The sequence below is a fragment of the Aythya fuligula genome, chromosome 9, assembly GCF_009819795.1.
Source record: "Aythya fuligula isolate bAytFul2 chromosome 9, bAytFul2.pri, whole genome shotgun sequence".
NCBI lineage: Eukaryota > Metazoa > Chordata > Aves > Anseriformes > Anatidae > Aythya > Aythya fuligula.
The window spans coordinates 25,699,085-25,718,750 of NC_045567.1; the positions used below are offsets into that span (position 1 = coordinate 25,699,085).

The window sequence follows — 19,666 nt, forward strand, 5'->3', positions numbered from 1 at the left end:
GCCTCAAGTTCCAGCAGGTCTCAGTGCTGCCTGTGGCACCTTGGTGTGTGCGCATCTGGGAACCGCATGGGAGTAGGATGTGGTTTGAGGGGTTAGCTCTCCAGGTCACAGGAGCTAAAAGAAGGAAAACAAACTGTGTGTGTAAACTGTGTTTAATGATACTTCTCGGGGTCAGCGGGAGGCTCCTGTACACCTCTGTGGGGTGAAGATGCTGCAGGAAGCTGCCTGCCCTTGCTGCTCAGCAGTAAAAAGGGTCTCTGTTAAATAAAATATCAGCACAGACCTCAGCAACGAACCGGGTGACCACACCGGTCAAATTGCAGAGTTCTCTTCAGTGAGGCAAGATGAAGCAGAGAGATCTTACAGCTGCTTCAGGATGAGTGCACAAAATCCACTCCAGGAGCTCAAGACCCAGGTTTGTGGGGAAGGTGCTGCCGTTTGCATCTCGGGGGGGATTTTCCCCAGCAGGCTCTCTGTGCAGACAGGTGGGTTTCTCCTGCAGCATGCCAAACCTGGGGTACCTGGGCTTGTACAATTTGGTTGCTCTTGAATTATACGCAGCGTAAGAGCCAGCCAACTTTGTCATATTAGAGAGGCACACTGCAAAAAGACTTTGAGCAGCTACAGAAGGACCAGCCTGGGTGCAAGGCTTTTGGTCTGCTGCATCTCTGCATTTAGGACCTTTTTTTGGACATGACTTGGTGGAACATTTTATTTCCTAACTGAAAGAAAAAAGAGACTACAAAACTCTGGGACATGAATACAATTTTAAACCTAGAGAAGCAGATCCAGAGCATATCATAGTTTAATGTGCTCCCTCTGCTTAATTCATCTGCCATTCTAAACAAGATGTGCCTCGGCTGAATGAAGTCTCAAATAATCACATAATAGAAGTCATTTATTCTGAACCAGTCTCATTCTCTGGTGATATAAATAGGCTGTGCTATTCTACAGTGTTTTGTCAGTAGGGATTAATTAGCAATTGACCCTTGGTTGGGATTTTTTCACTCCCTCCATTTTTCATCTTACAGTGCTAAATGGGATCTTAACATTGCTTCAAGAAGCTATGCTTCCTAAGCAGTAGTTTAATTTATCTCTAGGCTATATATTAGTAGTTTAATTTATCTCTAGGTTATATATCAAGAGTGAATAGTCAGGGTGGAATTGAGTTTATTATAAAGATGTTCTGTTAGAAGACACAGTAGTACAATGATTTAAACATGCTGTTAAATTTTCCATTAATGCCCAATTCTGAATATGAACACGGAGAACCACACTTTACATACTTTACATTTAGTTTTCTAATAAATAAGTTCAATAAATAGGGACTTTGCAGATTAAGAAGCTGTATGTCTGAACAGAAGCTGCTTTACAACGATGTCAAAAAGTAACGAGGGCTACTCCTGTTTGTTACCAACCACTGAAAATCAGAAAGCAAAATATAAATATTTTACTCTTACTATGAAGACTGGAGGAATGAGGATCTGCTTAAATCACCCCTAGGATTACACAGAACTTAATTTTGTACACTAAATTTATCATTTAAAGCATGCCTTCATACTACTTTTAACACACAATATTTTCAAACACATTTCTTAAAAATATGAGAAATGAATGACTGCCCATGTAAGGTTTCATCTGTGCTCTGATCACTAGCTCTTGTATTACACAACATTTCAGCTTGACTAATTTTAGATGACCTATTCCACATTTGGAGAAGATATACAATAAACGGGTAGATTTAGTCTGTAGTATATTGCAACATCTTGTTAATACAGTAATTTGTCACAATACCAAAAAATTAATTCCCTCCCAATTATTTATACATATATATAATATAAACCATATATATATTGTTTTTTATAGGTATATTCTTGGGAAACAACTTTCATGTTCTCTGTAAAGATTGCCAGGAACAGAAATATTCTCGCACCAAAAGAAACCGCAGGTAACTCAGGTAATGTAGTTCCACTCCTCTACAAGGCACGGCCAGTCTCAGCAGACACGTTTCTGGCGCTCTACCCGTAAAGACCTGCAGGATGACCGCAACCACGAGCGGCCAAGGGCAGGGGCTGCAGCACGCAGTGCCCAGGCAGGATCAGGCCGCCGGCCCCTCTGCACACACCGTGCACCAGCAGCAGCTCACGAAGCGCACCGCTGCCCGCGGGTGCGAGGCAGGTGCCTGCACCGGCTCCCGGAGCCACCCACCCGCCCGCGCGGCGGTCTGCTGCGGGTTCCGCGTCTGCCACGAGCAGCCGCCGTGAACTGAAAGCATAATCATGCACACACGTCGGTAAGCCTATCTTTTGTAACACGCTGGCATTCGAAGACTGAATCATAAACGTTACCAAACTACCAAATAATTATCAACACTAGAAGTAGATGAAGAAATAATGAAACCGTAAAGGTGTGCCAGCCGCACCAGGACCTTGATTTACACACTTGTTTACAATGGCAAGCGAGTGAAAGGACAGCACCGAGGCTCAGTATGTGGACTGAGCATCAGAAGAGAAGATGCTGCTCTTTCTTACTTTTATTTCCTATTTTTAAAGGGAGGCTAATGAAGATCGCTTTGAGTGTGGGAGACTAAGTCACTGAAACAGAAGCACTTTGATTGCTTTCTTCCTTTAGGGGATTTACTTCATTTTACTTTATCTGACACAAGTCAGAAAGAAACGAGAACATTGTAAGGAGAAGGAAAGCTGAATTTTGACATGTTATTCTCCATTAAGATTAAAGTTCTTCCACTTACTTTGTTAATTTTTTTTCTAAGATCAGAAAAAGAGGCTTTATCTAAAATGAGTTTGAGAGACTGATAAATTTTCCTCACACACTTGTAGCACTATCGCGTCCTACTCTGTCAAAGTGGAGGATTTTTGCAAACCGTTCCCAAATCTTTCGCATTAATTCACAAACTTGTATCTCCATTCTGCTTATACTCTGATAAAATATTGAGAGTCATTTCCTCACTTTTGGACTGCACATTGTGTTCACTTCTTCGGGATGATTTCCTGGTTGCCCTGGAAAGCCGCCTTCGAAAGGTGTCACCTGCCAGGAAATAAAGAATGGGGTCTACACAGCTGTTGAGGCTGGCCAGACCCCTCGTCACTTGGTAAGTGGCATAAACCTTATCATTGAAGGCACACATTTGTGGAGTCTGAAAATCCACCCTGGCTCTTAGATTTAAGGTCTTCATCACGTGGAAGGGAAGATACGACACAGCAAAGACTGTCAACACAATAATAACCAGGTAAATCGACTTTCTCCTGAGAGGAGAGTTGTCCAAATCTTTGTAAATCAAAGCTTTCACAATTAGTCCGTAACAGCCAAGAATCACTATGAACGGGATGCAGAACATGAACACCGTGGTGCACATGCTGTAAATGAAGTAACTTCTCAGGTAATCATCGGTCGTGGTGTCGTAGCACGTAATGGTTTTATTTCTCCTTATCCCCGTTCCCGAGTAGAAGAGTATCGGCGAAATCACAGCCACCACGATGACCCAGACCAGGGTGCTGATGTAAACGGCGTTCTTCTTCTTCAGCCTCCCCAGCGACTTCAGGGGGTGCACGACGCCCGTGTACCTGTGCACGCTGATGCATGTTAGAAACAAAATACTGCCGTAGAGGTTCACGTGGAAAATGAACCTCTGCAGTTTGCACATGATATCCCCGAAGATCCAGTCGGTTTTATTGAAGTAGTAAAAGATGAGGGCGGGCAGCGTCAAGACGTACAAGAAGTCGGCCAACGCCAGGTTGAACATGTAAACCGAGATGCCGCTCCAAGGCCTCATGTGGAAGACAAACATCCAGATCGCCACGCTGTTTCCCAAAAATCCAGTGATAAAGACTAGAATGTAGACGGTGGGCAGGTAGTAGAACTGGAAGCCGGTTTTGGTCAGGGAGCACTTGGTGGTGGCATTTCCCGCCGACCAGCCGCTGCCGGACAACAGGTTGGGTTCAGTTCCATTCAAAGCAGCAGAGATGAGGGCTTCGGTCATGATCTTTCCAGCAGGGTCACATAAGCCTGAGGTGAAGCAGCAAAGTCTCTACAGGGCCAGCGGCGCATCTGAAAGACAGCGACACAAGCGCAAAGGGAGCCTGGCGGGATGCACGGGCTGCCGGGCCGCCTTCCGAGCGCTCCCGGCGGGGGAGCCCACGCGTGCGGCTGGGCGCTGGGCTCGGCGCTGGGCTCCAAACCCCTCCCGGGGGGCGCCCCCTGCCCGCCGCGGCCACGGCACGGCTCAGCACGGCACGGCTCGGCTCGGCTCGACACGGCGAGGCTGGACGGGACGGGACGGGACGGGACGGGACGGGACGGGACGGGACGGGAGGCTCGGAGCGCGCACCGAGAGCGCGGCGGCGGCCGCCCCGGGACGCGGCGCAGCTCCGGGCGGCGGTGCCGCGGCTGGGGGGCACCGGGGGCACCGGGGACGGGGGCACCGCCGCTCCGCCCGCGCCCCTCCGCCCCGCTCCGCTCCGCTGCCCCCCGCAGCCCCCGAGCAGCCGCCGCCGCCCTCGCCCCCCGCCGCCCCCCGCGGCCCCCCGGCGCCCCCACCTGCCTCCCGCTCGGCTCCGCTCTCGGCCGGGGCGCGGCGTCCCGCCCGCGGCTGCCATGGCCGGGCCGGTCCCGTGTCAGGGCCGGGGCTGCTGGCGGGTGGGCGGCCGGGAACCGCGGGACGGCCCCTGCCTGGCTCCGCCGCGGGGAGCGCGGCCGCAGCCCCGGTGCCGCGGCAGGCTCCGCGCCGGCCGCGGGCGGGGGCGGGCGGGGGCCGGGGGGGGCCGGCTCCCGGCGCCGGCTCTGCCCAGGGGCGCGCCGCCCGCCCCCCGCACCGCCCTCGCCCGCAGCCGGGCGGCGCTCGGGGCCGCTCCCCGCCCTCGCCCTGCCGGGGCCGGGGCCGCCCGGGGACCCTCCCCCCGGGCAGACGGACCCCCCCCCGGGACAGACAGACGCCCCCCCGGGACAGACAGACCTCCCCCCGGCACCCCTCCCGCCGCCCGCCCACGCGGGACACGATCGCGGGTGGGCCCGGCCCCGGCGAGCCCCCGGTGCTCGGTGCTGCGGGTGGCAGCGGCTCCCTGGAGCCCCCCGGGGGGGCCCGGCCGGTGGCAACCTGCTGGCTCCGGCGCACCGAGCCCCGGGCTGCTCCCAGCTGAAAGCTGCGCCTGAGACGGAGGGCTGCTGGTGCCTCATGAATATGTATTCCTCTCTCAAACTTTTGAGGCTGCCTGAATGATAAAACTACTTTGTCGAGAGAGCTTAATTGGGAAATCAGCTGCGCATTGTGCCCCTGTAGGAATATGCAAGGGGCTGCAGATGGAGTCGCCAAGTTGGCATTTACTCAGGGCCAAGTTACGCAGACTACAGCTTTGAAGCAACTTCTTAGATTTTGTAATAATAAGACCTTTTCTTCTTATACATTCATTTTTTTTTCTTTTGGTACTCATCCACCGGCTGCACATTTACCGTGAAGAATTACTTTAGTTTTAATACAATTGAATATGGAGAGAAAGGAAGGCTAGGGAGGGACCGAGACAAGCACAGCAGCACCTGTAAAGAATGGATTGTAAAAAATAAAAAAATAAAAAATTGCTAAACTGTTCAGTGGTGCCCTCTAGGATTTTAAAGTGCTAACAAAAATTACTCCTCAGCCACAGCATTGCCACAAGAGAAAGCGCCCAGCCCACAGAGCAGACATGCGAGGAGCACACTATAACAGGGTCAAGCCCACAGTGCTCATTTATAAAAACATCATCTTGCTCCCCGGAGAATCAGCTGCATGGCCAAAACCAGAGTTTATTTGAATAAAGGACTTGGATTATCGTGTTAAAAATTAAAATGGAACAAACAAAGCAATGTTATTAGCACACAAGAGGTCCTTCAGTTTATCTTTCGCTTTGCAATTGTTATTTCATTAGCGATTTTGTCAGGCCCATTGCTAATGCCTCACTTCTTTTGGCAGCTCTCGAATTCTGTCTTGAGAACATTTTGAGTCATGCTGAAGCAGCACTGATAGCATCAGTAAACACGCACCACGATCTGCAGCCTGCTTGCTGCTGTGAGCTGAGCAGCGCCGGAAAGCCAAGCGGCGGAGCCCAGAGGTCAGTGCCCGAGCGCTGCCCGATGCGAACCTGGGCAGGGGCAGCTGCTGGTGCCTGCCCGCTGCGCTGCCGGACCCTGTGCCTGTGCTGGTGTGCCCCAAGGAGCCTGGCATTTGTTCTCATGGGGCCTTTCTGCCTTCTCTTGGATTAGGCTTGTGAGCAGAGCTGTGAAAGGGGCTGTGGGTCATTTTCACGAGACCCTGAGAAGCACGAAGTCACCAGCGTGGGGGTGCTCAGCAGCGTGTGCTCATGTGTCCTGGTCTGCCCAGGCACCCAGGGCAGTGGTGCCACCGACGCCAGGTATCCAGCTCCAGCACAAAGTCACGGCTGTGTGGAAGTGGCACCTCTGCTGGTGTGATGTTCCTGTAGGGCTGGTAGGCATGTTAAGGAAGGATATGAATAACCTGAAGGTCAAAGGGAATCTCCACCAGTCATGATGCTTCACATCACTCGGCTACAGCTCAGTTCATCCATTACTGAAGACTCCAAGCTCACATTTACAATCTGGTCTGAGAATCTGCAGTGTCTTTTCTATGCCAGGGCAGGATTTTCCAAGAGACCGGCCTCATCCCTCTAACTTTTTCTTGAGTGCCCCCTCATTTTTCAGGGCGGGAGCTACAGCGTTGCAAGGGTGCTGCTCACGTGCATCGGGCTGCCGCCTGCCCTGCAGCTTCTGGCAGCACCCTCAGGGTGCCCACGCATGGCTCCGGCTTCTCCTGGTTGGGAACCTGTGCCAGCAGCTGGCCAGGTGCTGCCACATGCCACCACCAGCAGCATCTTTCCAGAACACTTGTCCTTGCTCAGAACAGTGGGAAGAGACGTTTCCCTTCTCTGCACATTTTTTAAATCCCTGGCATTCTTGTCTCCTTTATTGCTCCTGCTTCATCCAGGCTTCCCTTTTCCCTTTATGCACCCCAGTTAATGCAGCTGCTCGGTATCCGGCTCTTTGCTGAGCGTTGCCCACCCCACCTGGTAGCTCTGCCTTCGTTACTTTGCCCCTCTTCTGCCAGCCGGGGGCCAGTCCCACTCCTGATGGGGGGCAGAGGGAGGCAAGCACAGGGCCATGAGGCTCCCTCCTCCGCTGCTCTTCGGCACCACGGACCTGCCGAGGACACTGCCACTGCCCTGTGCCACCAGAGGTCCATGAGCAGCCACTGTCCCTCCTGCTTCATCCCCAGCCCATGTCTCGGCACCTCCCTTCAGAGCCTGGCAGTGCTGGGAGCGGAAATCTCATGTACTGCTAAGTGTGCACATCCTGACTGCAGTGCTTCAACAGTTAAAGGTCCAAGCTCTTAAGTGAGTAAAGAAAAAGGCATATTTTTTAGCAGCCATACTGTTACATGACTTCATCTGCAGCCAGCAAATTAGCGTCTTCCTGCTTGTATCACTAATCTGTTCTTATTTTGGAGCACAACCATAAAACATGTTACATTAGCACCTTTTCCTCCATAACTCCAGCATATGCTTTTGTAGCTGAATAGGTTTCTAGCTGGTATAGCTGAAGCTGAATTCCTTCCAGCTTTGCCTCTTAACGCACTTTCTGCAAAATCTAGGATTTTATACCACTGATTTCCATTAAACTGAATGTTTTGTTCTTTTAACAGCTGATTTAACTCAAAGGGATGATGTATCCCTAACGAGAGAAGAAAGCACGCTAGCGAGCAAATGGAAATTCCCAGTCAGCCCAATTAATGCTGAACTATAGCAGTGTGTGGGTGTGCGAAGGGAACGGGCTGGACATAAATCCAGCTGTTGCTACCTGTTGGTTTTGGTTAGCAAAACTTAGGCACAGATTTCAGTATTTCAGTGTGCCAGGAAGAAAAATGGACCCGAACCAGCCTCGGGCTCAGATCCATAGATCACTGCAACGCCTGCTTGCGGTGGAGGTGAATGTGCGTGCGGACACACACACAGGTACAACCCCTGTGTGGGGCGGGGGGGGACAGGCACCGGGGGGCTGCCAGCACCTGCTTGCCCTGGCTGGAGAGGAAGCCCCCACCATCCCCGAGATCCAGATCCCCAAAATTCAGCCCCCTCTTGCTGCCTCGGCAGGGGCCAAGCGGTGCCCGGGCTGCCCCACACACTGTGTGTGCCCTGCAGCCACGGCAGGCGCTGCCCGAAGGCTGAGCTGCCCCTAGTCCCTAGCCCCCCATACCGCCCGGGTGCGTGATGTTCTTGCCAGGCGTTATTTTTTGTCTCCGTGTTAATGTCTCCCCTTACCTGCTGTACTTCTGAGCAGCCGCCTGCACACAGCTGAGAGCTTGGGAAATTTTGGCTTGAAGGATTCGGGCAAATGCATCTTCGTACAAAAAAAAGGAAGCTCATCCTTGTCTGTCTAAAAATACTTTAAAATACATAGAAAACAGACTGTTAGCAATGGCTATTTACACCATCTCGTTTCCTGCCAGCTCTAGCTTCGCATGCTGAAAATGCCCAGGTATGGCCTGAACTTGTGAGTGAACATATTTGGAACATTTGGGGGTGAGCAGATAGGTACAGGGAAAGTTGCTTTTGTGCTGAGTGTGAGCAATTCCTGCTACCCTCCTACAGGAACTTGTGGCCACTAGCAACTGAGGCAGAAGGCTGGAGGCTGGCAAGGAAGTGGTGTACAGGACAGAAATACCCATAGCACTGAAGACAAAAGCAGTTCTGACCGTGGTAGCAGGCACTGGAGTGGAGCCCTGCCCGCGCACAGTGGGTGCAGTGAGCGCGGGGTGAGCACGGTGCAGCAGGAGCAGCGGGGCTGCAGCACGGTGCCCGCTGCGGGTGGTGGCTGTCCCTCCGTGCCCTGGCACAGCACCGCCAGCAAGACCTGTGTGTTGTGGGCAGCCCGGCGCCTCTCCTGGCCCACCACATCACACTCCTTCACACTGGGCAACGTGGGCCAGGCGCCTGTCTGAAAACCCTGTGTGTGTGCATCTCTGAACCACTTCAAACCCTAATCAGTTTTGGAGTGACGGATTTTGCAGGTTCACTTCGCAGAGGCTTGTAAAATATCCCACAAGAGGTGCCTAGCACTCCCTTTCCCACCCCGACGGGCTGTCACGGTGGGTTTCTGTGCTCTGTTGCAGTTCCAGCCCCAGCTCGCCTGAGCAGAGCAGGGCAGCAGCCAGCTGGATGCAGCACACGAGCCAGGTGCCCCGAGAAGCTGGGGCAGGGGCAGCGGGTGGCACAGACCCCGACCCCACACTGCTGCATCCCCAACCGAGCCCTGGCACAGCCACGGGCCCTGCTCAGCCCTGCAAGCCTGAGCTGCCTTTGTGTGCCCTGCCTTGGAAAGGAAACCTGGGAAATGGCAGTTGAAGAGCTGATAAGGATTTTCAGGCATGTCTGTTGCAGATATGACATGCACTGCTGGCTGAAAGCGAGCCTTAGCTGAGCTGCCGCCCCGCTCACAGAAACTGCCAGCAGAAGCCATTCCCGAAGCTCAGCTGGTGCTTTTGCCAACATCTCTGCTTCTCTGCTGCACTGCCCTCCATGCTCGCTGTCCCGGTGGATAAGAAGTCACTGTCCTTACTGCTGCTCGTGGAGGCTCGGTCCCCTACCGGGGGGTGACAAAATCCTGCGGTCGCAGGGTCCTGGAGGAGACGCACCCCAGCGCGTGCTGCTCAGGCTCAGAAGCTCCTCTCCCCCGCCCCAGTGAGAGGAGAGTGCGCCTGTGTGCATTTTTAATATCTGAACTGACATTTTGCTGTCTTGAAAACAAAAGCTGTTCACGGGCTAATTAGCGAGAGATGCACACAGCAGAACGTAAGCCCCAAGGAGCTGCAGAGTCCCAACAGTGGGTGAACTTTGGAAGACAGAACGACACAGTGTTGAGCACGAAGGATTATAATTTCATATTTATGGTTGGATTATAGATAGGTTATAATTTTATAATCAATAAAGGGTATGTCATGAAAGGAAAGCAAGAGAAATCAGAGTGCTTTATCTGTAATCAGAGTGCTTTATCTGTAAGGCCCAACAGACACCCAGTACGACTCTCATATGTTCCCACACAGATGAATTATATGGCTTTTCTTCTCCCTCTTTGCCTTTAGTAACATTATAAACCAACTAAACCTTCTTAAAATTATGAACCAAAAAAAAGCACTGAACTGCCGTGCCGGAATGCCTTCTGTGTTTCAGAAAATGCAAACAGTTTCCGATCAGCCCTGCCGCTGCGATAGCCGTGCGATACAGCCCGGCAATAAATAGAGTTAATGGAAGTGACTTACAAGTCCTAGTTGAACGGCTACACTTCCGGAGTCTAAAGATAACAGTATGCTGGGGAACTTGTTCTAATTACAGCAGGGAGCATCTTGCCTGCTTTCTGTATTGCCATTTTAAATTGAAATCACTGTTCTCAAAAGAAAAGGTCTTTTGTTCAGCTACCAGCCAAGAGAGACAATTCTACTGAGGTTTAATAGTGCGTTAACGCTCGCATTACGCAGTTTCCTCAAATGGCCATAAGACAAACAGGCAGGAAACAGTGAAGATCGCAAAATTAAGTATTTCAATTAAGTACTTGCTACCTCATGTGCCGAGGGGAATGAACGTGGCGCTCACTCTGAGGTGCTGCAGTGAAGTGCACAAGGCAGGTGTCCCCGCTGCAGGGGCAGCCCGGGGGGGGATCAGGGTCCCTTTGGGCACCTACTGCCTCCTTCCAGCCCTGCTCAGCTCCACTGGCTCCCCCAGAGCCCTGTGCACCCCTACATCCATGCTGCTGCTGCATTGGGACCGAATTTCTCCATGCAGCCGAGCCCCTGCGCCTCCCACCCTGGCTCTGCTGCGAGAACTGGCTCTGGTTTACGCTGGAGGCAGCTTTGGCACAGGTCCTCACCTCTTACCCCAGGGCAAGTTTCAGCTCTGCTCTGCCTGCTGGGGGTGCCCGTGTCTGAGGGGTACGACAGGCACCGGTAGCCGCTCTGGAACAGAGGGAGGCAAACGTTATTTAGCAAATACCTGTAATTGCATCGCTGGCAAATCATGGCAATGGTAAACATCATCTGCTAATGTTTAGCAGATGTCAGAAAATATGATAATATTGGATTTTCAGTCAAGTTTCCCTTTTGGTATTTCTTTATAAACCCGCTTAAGTGTAGGCAAAATTGTTTCTTGACATTTTTATATGGTATTTGGATCAGGTCATTTATGTGGTTAAAATAAATCTTATCAACATTAAAATTATAGGAGTTCTAAAACCAGAAGACATTTTCAGATGCCAAACTTTCTTACTGTGAATGAAACACCAGAAAGAAGATTTTAAAACCGATCTGAAACAAAATTGTAAAAGCTAAGGTTAAAAAATCAGAGAATAATAATAATATGATAGGCAAAAATCTAGTGTATTGTCTATGGATTGGAGGGAGCAACCACAGCAGTTTAAAAGGAGCAGGTGAACTCTTGTTGCTGGTAGCAAAAATTACACAACAAAGCCCTTCTGAGCTTTTATCCACCAGCTTTGCTTTGTTTTGTGCCCACATTTTCTTTCCTGATAAGTTCTAAATTAGTTGATGGTGACAGAAGCAGGGCCCCTGGGAGCAGGCCCCCCCACAGGCTCCTTCCCACACTGTTGTCCAAAGGGCCTAACCCAGGAAAGGAAGGGCCTCAAAAATAGCACTCATGGAAATGGAAACTAAGTTATTCAGCTTAGTGCTGCTGCATTATGAAATCCAGGCATTTTTAGCTTTCTTGATGTCATTATTCTATTTAATTTTATTTTGGGAATATGTGAAAACATAGTAATGACAAAGAAGTGTCAGGAGTTCAAGCTAAGTGTTGGAAGTCTCTCTTTTTGGACTCTCTCGTGACAGGTTTGAAGCAGATCAGGACAGGAGCACCCTGAGCAGTAAGTCTGCTCCGATGCCTGGGCTGGCAAGCCCTCTTTCATGCCTCCTGCAGCTATTGTTGCCATTCTCATTATCCTGCCATCTCCACCTCTCACAGCCACTCCAGGCTCCTTCTCCGAGCGCTGCTGCTCAGACACGGCCACCCGGCTCCTTATTCCCTGGCTGTGTGGGTCGCAGGCACCTCTAATGGCCGGGAAGGGAGACCTCGCAGCTGTGTCCCCGAGCACCCTGACGGCCGTGGGCCCAGCAGTCCTACACAGCTCCAACACACCTCTGACAACTCGAGGTAAAATCAGGCAATTCCCACTGACAATTAGGAATGAGGTGATGCTAAGGAATCAAAAAGAGAGATATCAGTACCTGGAAGGGGGGAGAGGGGGGAAATGGGGGGAAGAAAAAAAAAAAAAAGAGCATAACAAAAAGGAAAAAGAAATGCCAACTGAGGCATGCTGATAACGAATACCCTGGCAATCATTACTAAGGCCATTTCTAATTTAACGTACAGTCACAGCTCCACAGCTTCATATTAAGCTACAAAAGCCGGAGCACTGTACTTATGGTAGGAAGTGGCAGTGCTGCAGGGACTTTTCTGTCACCAAGTCCCCAGCTCCCTTGTTTAAATCCTGCCTACAGACAGACTCACCTGGCTTCCACCTGATGGGAGCTGCAGCATCTTGCTCCGCGCTCGCCCTTCCTGCTGTCCCCTTATTGCAGGAGCTGGCCTTTTGCTCAGGAGATGCCCGGGGAGAGGAAACTGGTGTTGGCCATGGAGACCCCCAGGAGATGGAGATAAATGAGGCCAGGAGCATCCAAACCATGAGGTGCTCCCCTGAGACGGTTCAGGCAAACCAAGCAGACTTCCCGTCCCCGCTGGTGACTCTGGGGCTCTTTTCTCCCCCCGAAGAGCAGGTCAGCTCACCCCGGCCGTGCTGCAGCCTGCCGATGGCCAGCAGTGCCAGCTCATCCCCTCCTTTCTGCCTGCACCCGCTAATGCTTTCCATCCCCGTAATGAGCATTTATTGAGCTCTTAAGGGATTAACCTTTGGCTTTCAAAATTGGAGCTTCAGAAGCTTATTTCAGGAGCCTACTCTAAAAATATACCGGAGAAAAATAATTGGAAATACAGAATCTGTTTTATAATCTCTAGAATTTATCTAAAGAATCTGTCATCAAGGAAAAATACCTCTGTTAATGTTCAAACACAAGTATGTTTGTTGTTGCTCAGACCTTTTAGAGTTATTAATGATTGATTTTAATGTCTTGTATTTAATGGGGGGAAGATCAGCCCTGACTTAAAAACATAATGAGCCTATGTAGAAAGGCAAAAAACTCTGAGTGTTTCTATCTGCCACTTTGATTCCCAACACGATAAAGCCAAGAACAAAGATGGGTGGGTGCGGGCAGACAGCCCCCCCTCCCAGAGCCACGGCGGGGTCTGTGCCGCAGCGGGGCAGGCTCACGGCGCCGTGTGCTGCAGGGGGCTCGGGAGAGGGCTGGGGGCCAGCAGCAGCAGCACCCCCAGCCTGCAGGGCCCTGGGCTGCCCCCAGCATACCCTGTCCCTGTCCTGCTGCTCCCAGGGCGCTAGGGACAGGACAGCGAGGGCTTGGCTGCTTCTGGAGCCGGGGGGACTTGGATTGTGCCCCCAGACTGCACCCACCTGCTCGCCTCTTTCTTCCTGTACCTGTGACCCTTAAGAAACTGTATCAGCACACATCATCATAATTTTTGCCAATCTTGGTGTGACACAGTGGTAAACATTAAGAAAATGAGAGGTCTGCTCCCCACAGCTGTGTGGTTTTACAGGAGCGAGCAGTGAATGCAAACTGCTTCAGCCTTGCAGGGCACTGTGGTGTGCAGCCCTGCCACCGCCGTGCTGCCGCAGGCGTTCGGTGATGGGCTGAATCGCTGGTGTCTGGACAAGGGAAGAACAGAGAAACTATTCCTGGTGATCGCTCCTTCGCTGAGACAGCCTGGGCGTTGCTGCCGGCTGCTTCTCCCCTTATCTCCAAGCGAGGAGAGTCACGGAGACAAAGGGGGGAAAACAATTCCTGCAGCCTGATTCACTGAAAAGGAAGAAAAAACGGCAGTGGGAGGCAGAGAGAGGTCTACATGAAACAACCACACAGGCAGTAGGTTGGCACGGTCCCGGTGCACAGGCTGACACCACTTGGTGCTCACATTGCAGGCGTGCCCCTGCCCCAGTGCAGCCGGGTGAGGCTCTGCCCCCACCAGCACACCCTGTGCCCCCATCACACCCCGTGCCTGATGGGCTGCATCCTCCACCCTGGCAGCCCGCCCGCAGGCAGGACACTGAGGCTGGGCCCGTGGTACAGGCACTGAGCCCGTTCCTATTTAGCAAAAATAAACTGAGTTCGGCTCAGTGGGGTTTGGGGCATGTAGGGGGGCAGCGTGGCTTCAGCACACGGCGCTGCCCCACACCTGAGCCCTTTCACCGGTACATGGGGGAGGAAAACTGATGCCATTTCCTACAGCCCAGCTGTGCTGGGGCTCAGGGTCAGGGCACTGAACAGCAGGCCTTCTGCAGCCCCTTCCAGCACCGGGGAGGCCTTCTGCCCCTTCCACGGCAGCCCTGTCCCAGCCCTGTCCCAATACACCGGGTTGGCCTCACTCGGTGCTTTCAGCAGACAGAGTCAAGTAGATGCCAGGCGACAAGAGGAGCTCTCTGGGCAGCCGAGCAGGACGCCGTCTCCCAGGGTGCTTGTGCTGTTCCTGGCAGGAAGGCACCCCCAGCTGCCCTAATGGAAACAAATACCTGCCTGCTACAGGTGCTAATGAGGCTTCGTGTGTTTGGCTAAAGAACCTGCTGCAGGATCCGTGCCAAGTCCCCCTGCTCCTGGTTGCAGCAGAGAAAATAGCAGCCAGGGCAAAGGCTTAGTGCTTCTGTAGTGTAATGAGAGAATAGCGATCATCTTGCCAAGCTGACTGGCCAAATAATGAGATTGAATCTCTGAAGTCATAATTTTGTGGTTAACTGAACAGGACTAATTCTATGTAAACTGACTGGTCTAATTACTGGCCACAGCTCTAGAAAAGCCTGCGAACATGTGGCTGGCAGCCTGTCCCAGCAATCGCCGTGCCCCCCTGCCCTCCCCAGGCTGGACCGGCGGTGAGTGCCGTGCGCCCGTCCCCTCACCAGGAGCACAGCCTGGCACCGCGTGAGCAGGACCTCCCCAGCGATGTTATTCTGCCCCAGATCATGAGCACAGAGACTGGGGTTGGCAGCCCAAAACGCTTGCCAGTGTCACTGTTCCCTGCCACCAAGACGCCACGCAGCAGGACGGGGTCAGGAGCGTTCCCCCATGGGCCTGCTGCTCTGCTCTGCAGGCAGACCTCGGGAGGCAACCCGAAGGGCAGGGTGGGAGGAAACCCATTGATCTGCAGCCTCTCAAAAGGCGAGGTGACACCCTGTGTTGGGGTGGCTAGCTTGCTGCGCGAGTTATCTGGGTCAGCTCTTTCAGGACCAGCATTTAATGGGTTCCCCCTGCACAGCTCAGCTGTCAGCGTGGCTGGGCTGGATGGAGCCGGGAATCAGAGCTGCAAATGTATTTGCTCAGTAACGCAGCAGCTCCTGCTTGCTAGCACATTGAAGGATTTGTCAGGGAAATTTACGCTGCGCTGTGGCAGAAGCTGATCTTGCAGCGCCTGTGTGAGGACGGCCATCGGACACGGTCTGCGTGTGGTGGGATACCCGGTGGGAGGTCAGTGCCACAGCACCTGCTGCACTGTGCTCAGCAGCAAGAAAATCACAGCACAGCACGAAGACGCTGGTGCTCCTGGAGGCTGAGACAGGTTAAACCTCAGTCCTTGGCCAAATACGAGGTGCAAAGGCCTGATGTGGTAACCGGTGACTGGTAAGCAGGGTGCTGCGGGCCTGGGGGCATCCCGGGGCTGCAGGACTGCACACGGGTGGGGTTGGGCACGGCAGCACTCACAGCCCCTCCAGCTGCAGGCCTCCAGTCCTCGCACCACAGCAGAAAATGGGCAGCTGTGTTCCCTGCATCCCTCTGGGTCTTGCACGAGCAGCATCTTCAGGGCTGAAGCCGAAGGGATTCGTGTTCAGGTGACGCAGATCCCCAGAAAGCCCCCAAAAGGATTTCAAACCTGGCCACTTTTCTCTGATGAGTTTTCTTCAATATTTGCTAGAGTAAACATTGCTGAGAAGGTGGGGAGAAAGAAGCTGGATGCCCAGACTGCCTGGCTCCAGCGGCCGCCCCAGCACCCGAGCACTGCGGGGCTGCCGAGGTGGGGCCCCCACAGCCGCTGCCAGGACCTCAGCCCTCGGTGCCCCCCTTGTTTTCTTGAGCCCCTGCCAATCTGCCCCACTACTGCGGGCATCCTGTGTGCCACTTCCCAAATGTACCTGTTTGGATTTAGTTTCACTGGTGTGCTCTCCTTCAGTGCATAAAAAATGATTTTTTTAATGATTTTTTTTTTTTTTTTAAAGCAGTGATTAATATTAAAGTGCAAATCCTTGGGGATTGTTTAAAAAATGGCAGAGCCTTTGAAGAGGCAAATACTAAAGTGCACCAAAGCACGCAATTTAATTTATATTATCTTGTTTAAATTAATGCTGGGTTTTAAAAGGATGTTTAAAATTGGGACAAAGAAGTCGCTGGCAGTGTTCGCTGTGGCACTTAGGGTTAATAGGCTTTTGTCAGAAATGTAAAAATAAATAAAAGTTCTTCTAGCGGTTGCACCGATCATTTCGTAATGAAACCAGGCAGGCAGACGAACTTCCTTTCAGTGAAAATAGAGCACAGAAAAAATGACAGTCTCGTGGTTATTTACTTTAGATTTTGAGATGAAATTATGGCAGCTATTTTGCTCTTCAGAACATGAGGCCTCGAATTAATAGAGTTCATAGAAGATGAATATTCAATTATCCTGGTTTGGGGTTTTTCTTGTGGCTGGGGCTGCAGCAACAAGCAGCCGCTCCTTGTGGGAGCTTCCTCCCGCGAGCATGGCTGTCCCGGGCACTGGCTGCCAGGTGCTCCTGTACCAAACGTGGTTTTCCAGCAGGGACATTTTTCAGCGCATTCATCCAGCCCAGGATTTCTCTGCAGAGCCCCGGCCCCACGGCCAGGAGCGAGGCTGCCCCAGCCAAAATGCAGGGCGCGAAAACCGGCAGCTAAACGTGGCAGGACAGGGAAAGGAGTGGGCTGGGGGCACAGCCAGCTCGGGGAGCTCATAACAGCAAGGTCATTTTTGTTTTGGTTTTGAAAGTGAGAAAATGCCATCTGGGAGTTATTAAAAGAAACGGATGTGAGAAAGCGATCGTTGGAACAGCAAAAAACACAGAAACCACGGCAGGGAAGCGGGGCACGGCGCCCCTCACGCACTGAGGCTCCAGGGGCTGCTCGCCCCTCTCTGTCCGGGGCTGGCTGTTCGGGAGGCCTCTCTCACCTTCCTCCCCTGCAGCTTCGACATCCCCGGTTTAAGCCCAGACTGTGCCAAAAGACGTGCTTCTGTTTGCCTTTCACGTGGTGTTTCTTCGTATGGGCTTCATGGTTGCCGTGGCCTGATGGAAGGAGGTTTTAGAACAGCACGAGCTAAAACGCTTGCAACTTCAGGTTTAATGTTGAAAGTGTGTTTTCCAAACTGATGGCTAGATATTTTCAGACTGTTCCAAAGTGCTTGCTTTTCTTTGTATAGCTTCTGCTTCATTATTCTAATTTAATAAAACCATAGCTAAGGCAGAGAGCAGACTCATTCTGGCTAATGACAGACTTCGATTTGTTTGTGCTTCTTGTTATAGATTTTTCCTAATTACAAGCATTTTTCAGAGGCAGTTGAAAAAAATAAATGAGCAGCTGGTTTGGATGTGCAACCTATTATTGTATTTACTAGAGCTGTGGAAAAAGCATTACATTCACAGTAGGACTGTTTTCAGCAGAGGAGGGCAGAAGGGATGTTTTCCAGTTGGGCATACAGCTCACGAGGCCTCACGGAGCCACCCGAGCCCCTCCATGTCAGCCCGTACAGCAACTGGCAAACAGGGGGGAAGCACCTCTGAGGGAAATGCAGGCGTTTTTCCAGAGCAGCCAATGCTACGTACTGCATACACGATTTGAAGTCATGTGCAAGCTCTGGTGACCAGTGAGCGAGTGTCTGGCTGTAGGCAGCACCAGTATCGAAGCAGACCTTCCTCGCCAAGTACAGTTCTACTTTTGCAAATCACAGTTTTGGACACCTCTTGCAATGTAGCTCATTAGAAACCATGCACATGTTATAAAACTATTGCTAAATGCGCCATTAACTCATCCAAGCCAAAGTCTCTGCATGTTTGATTCATTCTCTGAACAAAGACTGATTTTCCTAAGAAAACAAACCACTACATGCTTTTCTTCACCCCTTAGGCAAGATGATTTCTGGAGGATTTATTTTTTTTCTTCTTATGATAGCATCCTTTATCAGAAAAAAAAAAAGCATTTTAAGACTCAAAACAAAAGAGAAACAAGATTAGGAGCCTATGATATTTTCTAGGGCAATCTGGAAAAGTTGTGTTTAAGTCAAACATTCTCCATTGGCAGCGTGTTGTAAAAGGGCTATAACCTCAGAAAAGCCAGCCAAAACTTAGAAAGGCTGCCTCTTATCTGCCCTAGTTTTTGCAGAACAGCAAAGAAGCACGGCAGCGATTACCAAGATAATGATGTCAGAGTTCCTCCGTGAATTCCCCGGTGCATTGCTGTTTGCTGTAGCGAGGTGCATTAGGTATCTAATAGTTTTTCCAGATACCAAGGTGCGGAGAAAATGCTGAGCATTACATAAAGGAAGAAACTTGATAGACTTTTGTGCATGCATTACAGTTGTGAGTCAGCTATTGATTGTGGGGTAAAAGCCTGCCAGTCCTTTTCGTGCTGAGCATGGGGAGCGCTGCACTGCGGGCCGGCACGGTGCTGGGGCTGCTCACCCGGGGCCTGGGTGGGTTTTTGTTATTTGTTATTTGTTATTTGTGCAGTTTGCCAGCTGCAGGATGCTGAGAGGATCGAGGTTTATTTCATCAGGGTCTGCGCCTCCTGCAGGGAAGGCTTCTTCTGAAAAATAAGCCTTCCAATCTTGATTCATGAATTTTTTAGAATGGTTCCTTCTAAAGGAGAACTAATTCCAGTGTGGTTGGCCATGCAGGGCTTTTCTGATAGAAACGTGGAGGCAGGGTAGCTGGAGGGAGGGTAGAAGGAAGCTGAAGGGCAGACCGGCGCTCTCCTCCAGCTGTGACCTGCTTTGACATGGCACAAGGGATGTCACTTGCCCCTTGTCCCTTTGGAAAATGGGGACAAGCAGAATCATCTGTCCTTGCACAACACAGAGATGTAGAAATGAGAAGGGCTGTGAGAGAGGTAAACCTCTTGTAGAGGGCCACTTCAACATTCAATATTTGCTCTGTTGCACAAGAGAAGTGCTGTGAACCCAGATGGGGTCACTGGTGGGGGCTGCACCGAGGAAAGCCGCAGCACCAAGCGCCGGGGGCTCGAGCAGGGCGCAGCGCTCCCAGCTCCCAGCCCCTCAGCGGGGCAGCGACTCGAGGAGGAGGAGGAGAACTTGGAAGGCCACTCTGAGGGCACGCAAGCAGCGTTAGAGCTCATTCAAATCATCCTTGGCTGTCCTTCAAGCTACATGTAGCCAAATTCTTTGAATTTTTTTTCTCTGGAAACCGTGCTTGGCCATCAGGTGCCTCCGCTGCCAGCTCTGGAGAGGGCTGGAGGGCCCGGCCG

At 51.7% G+C, this 19,666-nt stretch overlaps 1 protein-coding gene across 2 annotated transcripts; it reads right to left on the minus strand.

The window, feature by feature from the left end:
• Positions 1–1,148: 1,148 nt before the first annotated feature.
• P2RY1 (purinergic receptor P2Y1) lies at positions 1,149–12,789 on the minus strand. 2 transcript variants are annotated; one of them, XM_032193118.1, is made up of 3 exons: positions 12,576–12,789; positions 8,322–8,445; positions 1,149–4,068 (listed from the first exon to the last, which is right to left on the minus strand). In XM_032193118.1, the coding sequence occupies exon 3, from the start codon at positions 3,998–4,000 to the stop codon at positions 2,909–2,911; it is 1,092 nt and encodes a 363-aa protein (XP_032049009.1). In that variant the 5' UTR covers positions 4,001–4,068; positions 8,322–8,445; positions 12,576–12,789; the 3' UTR covers positions 1,149–2,908. The 2 variants fall into 2 exon arrangements, with proteins under 2 accessions (XP_032049009.1, XP_032049008.1); XM_032193117.1 differs by lacking the exons at positions 8,322–8,445; positions 12,576–12,789 and adding an exon at positions 4,558–4,715.
• Between the last annotated feature and the right edge of the window lie 6,877 nt (positions 12,790–19,666).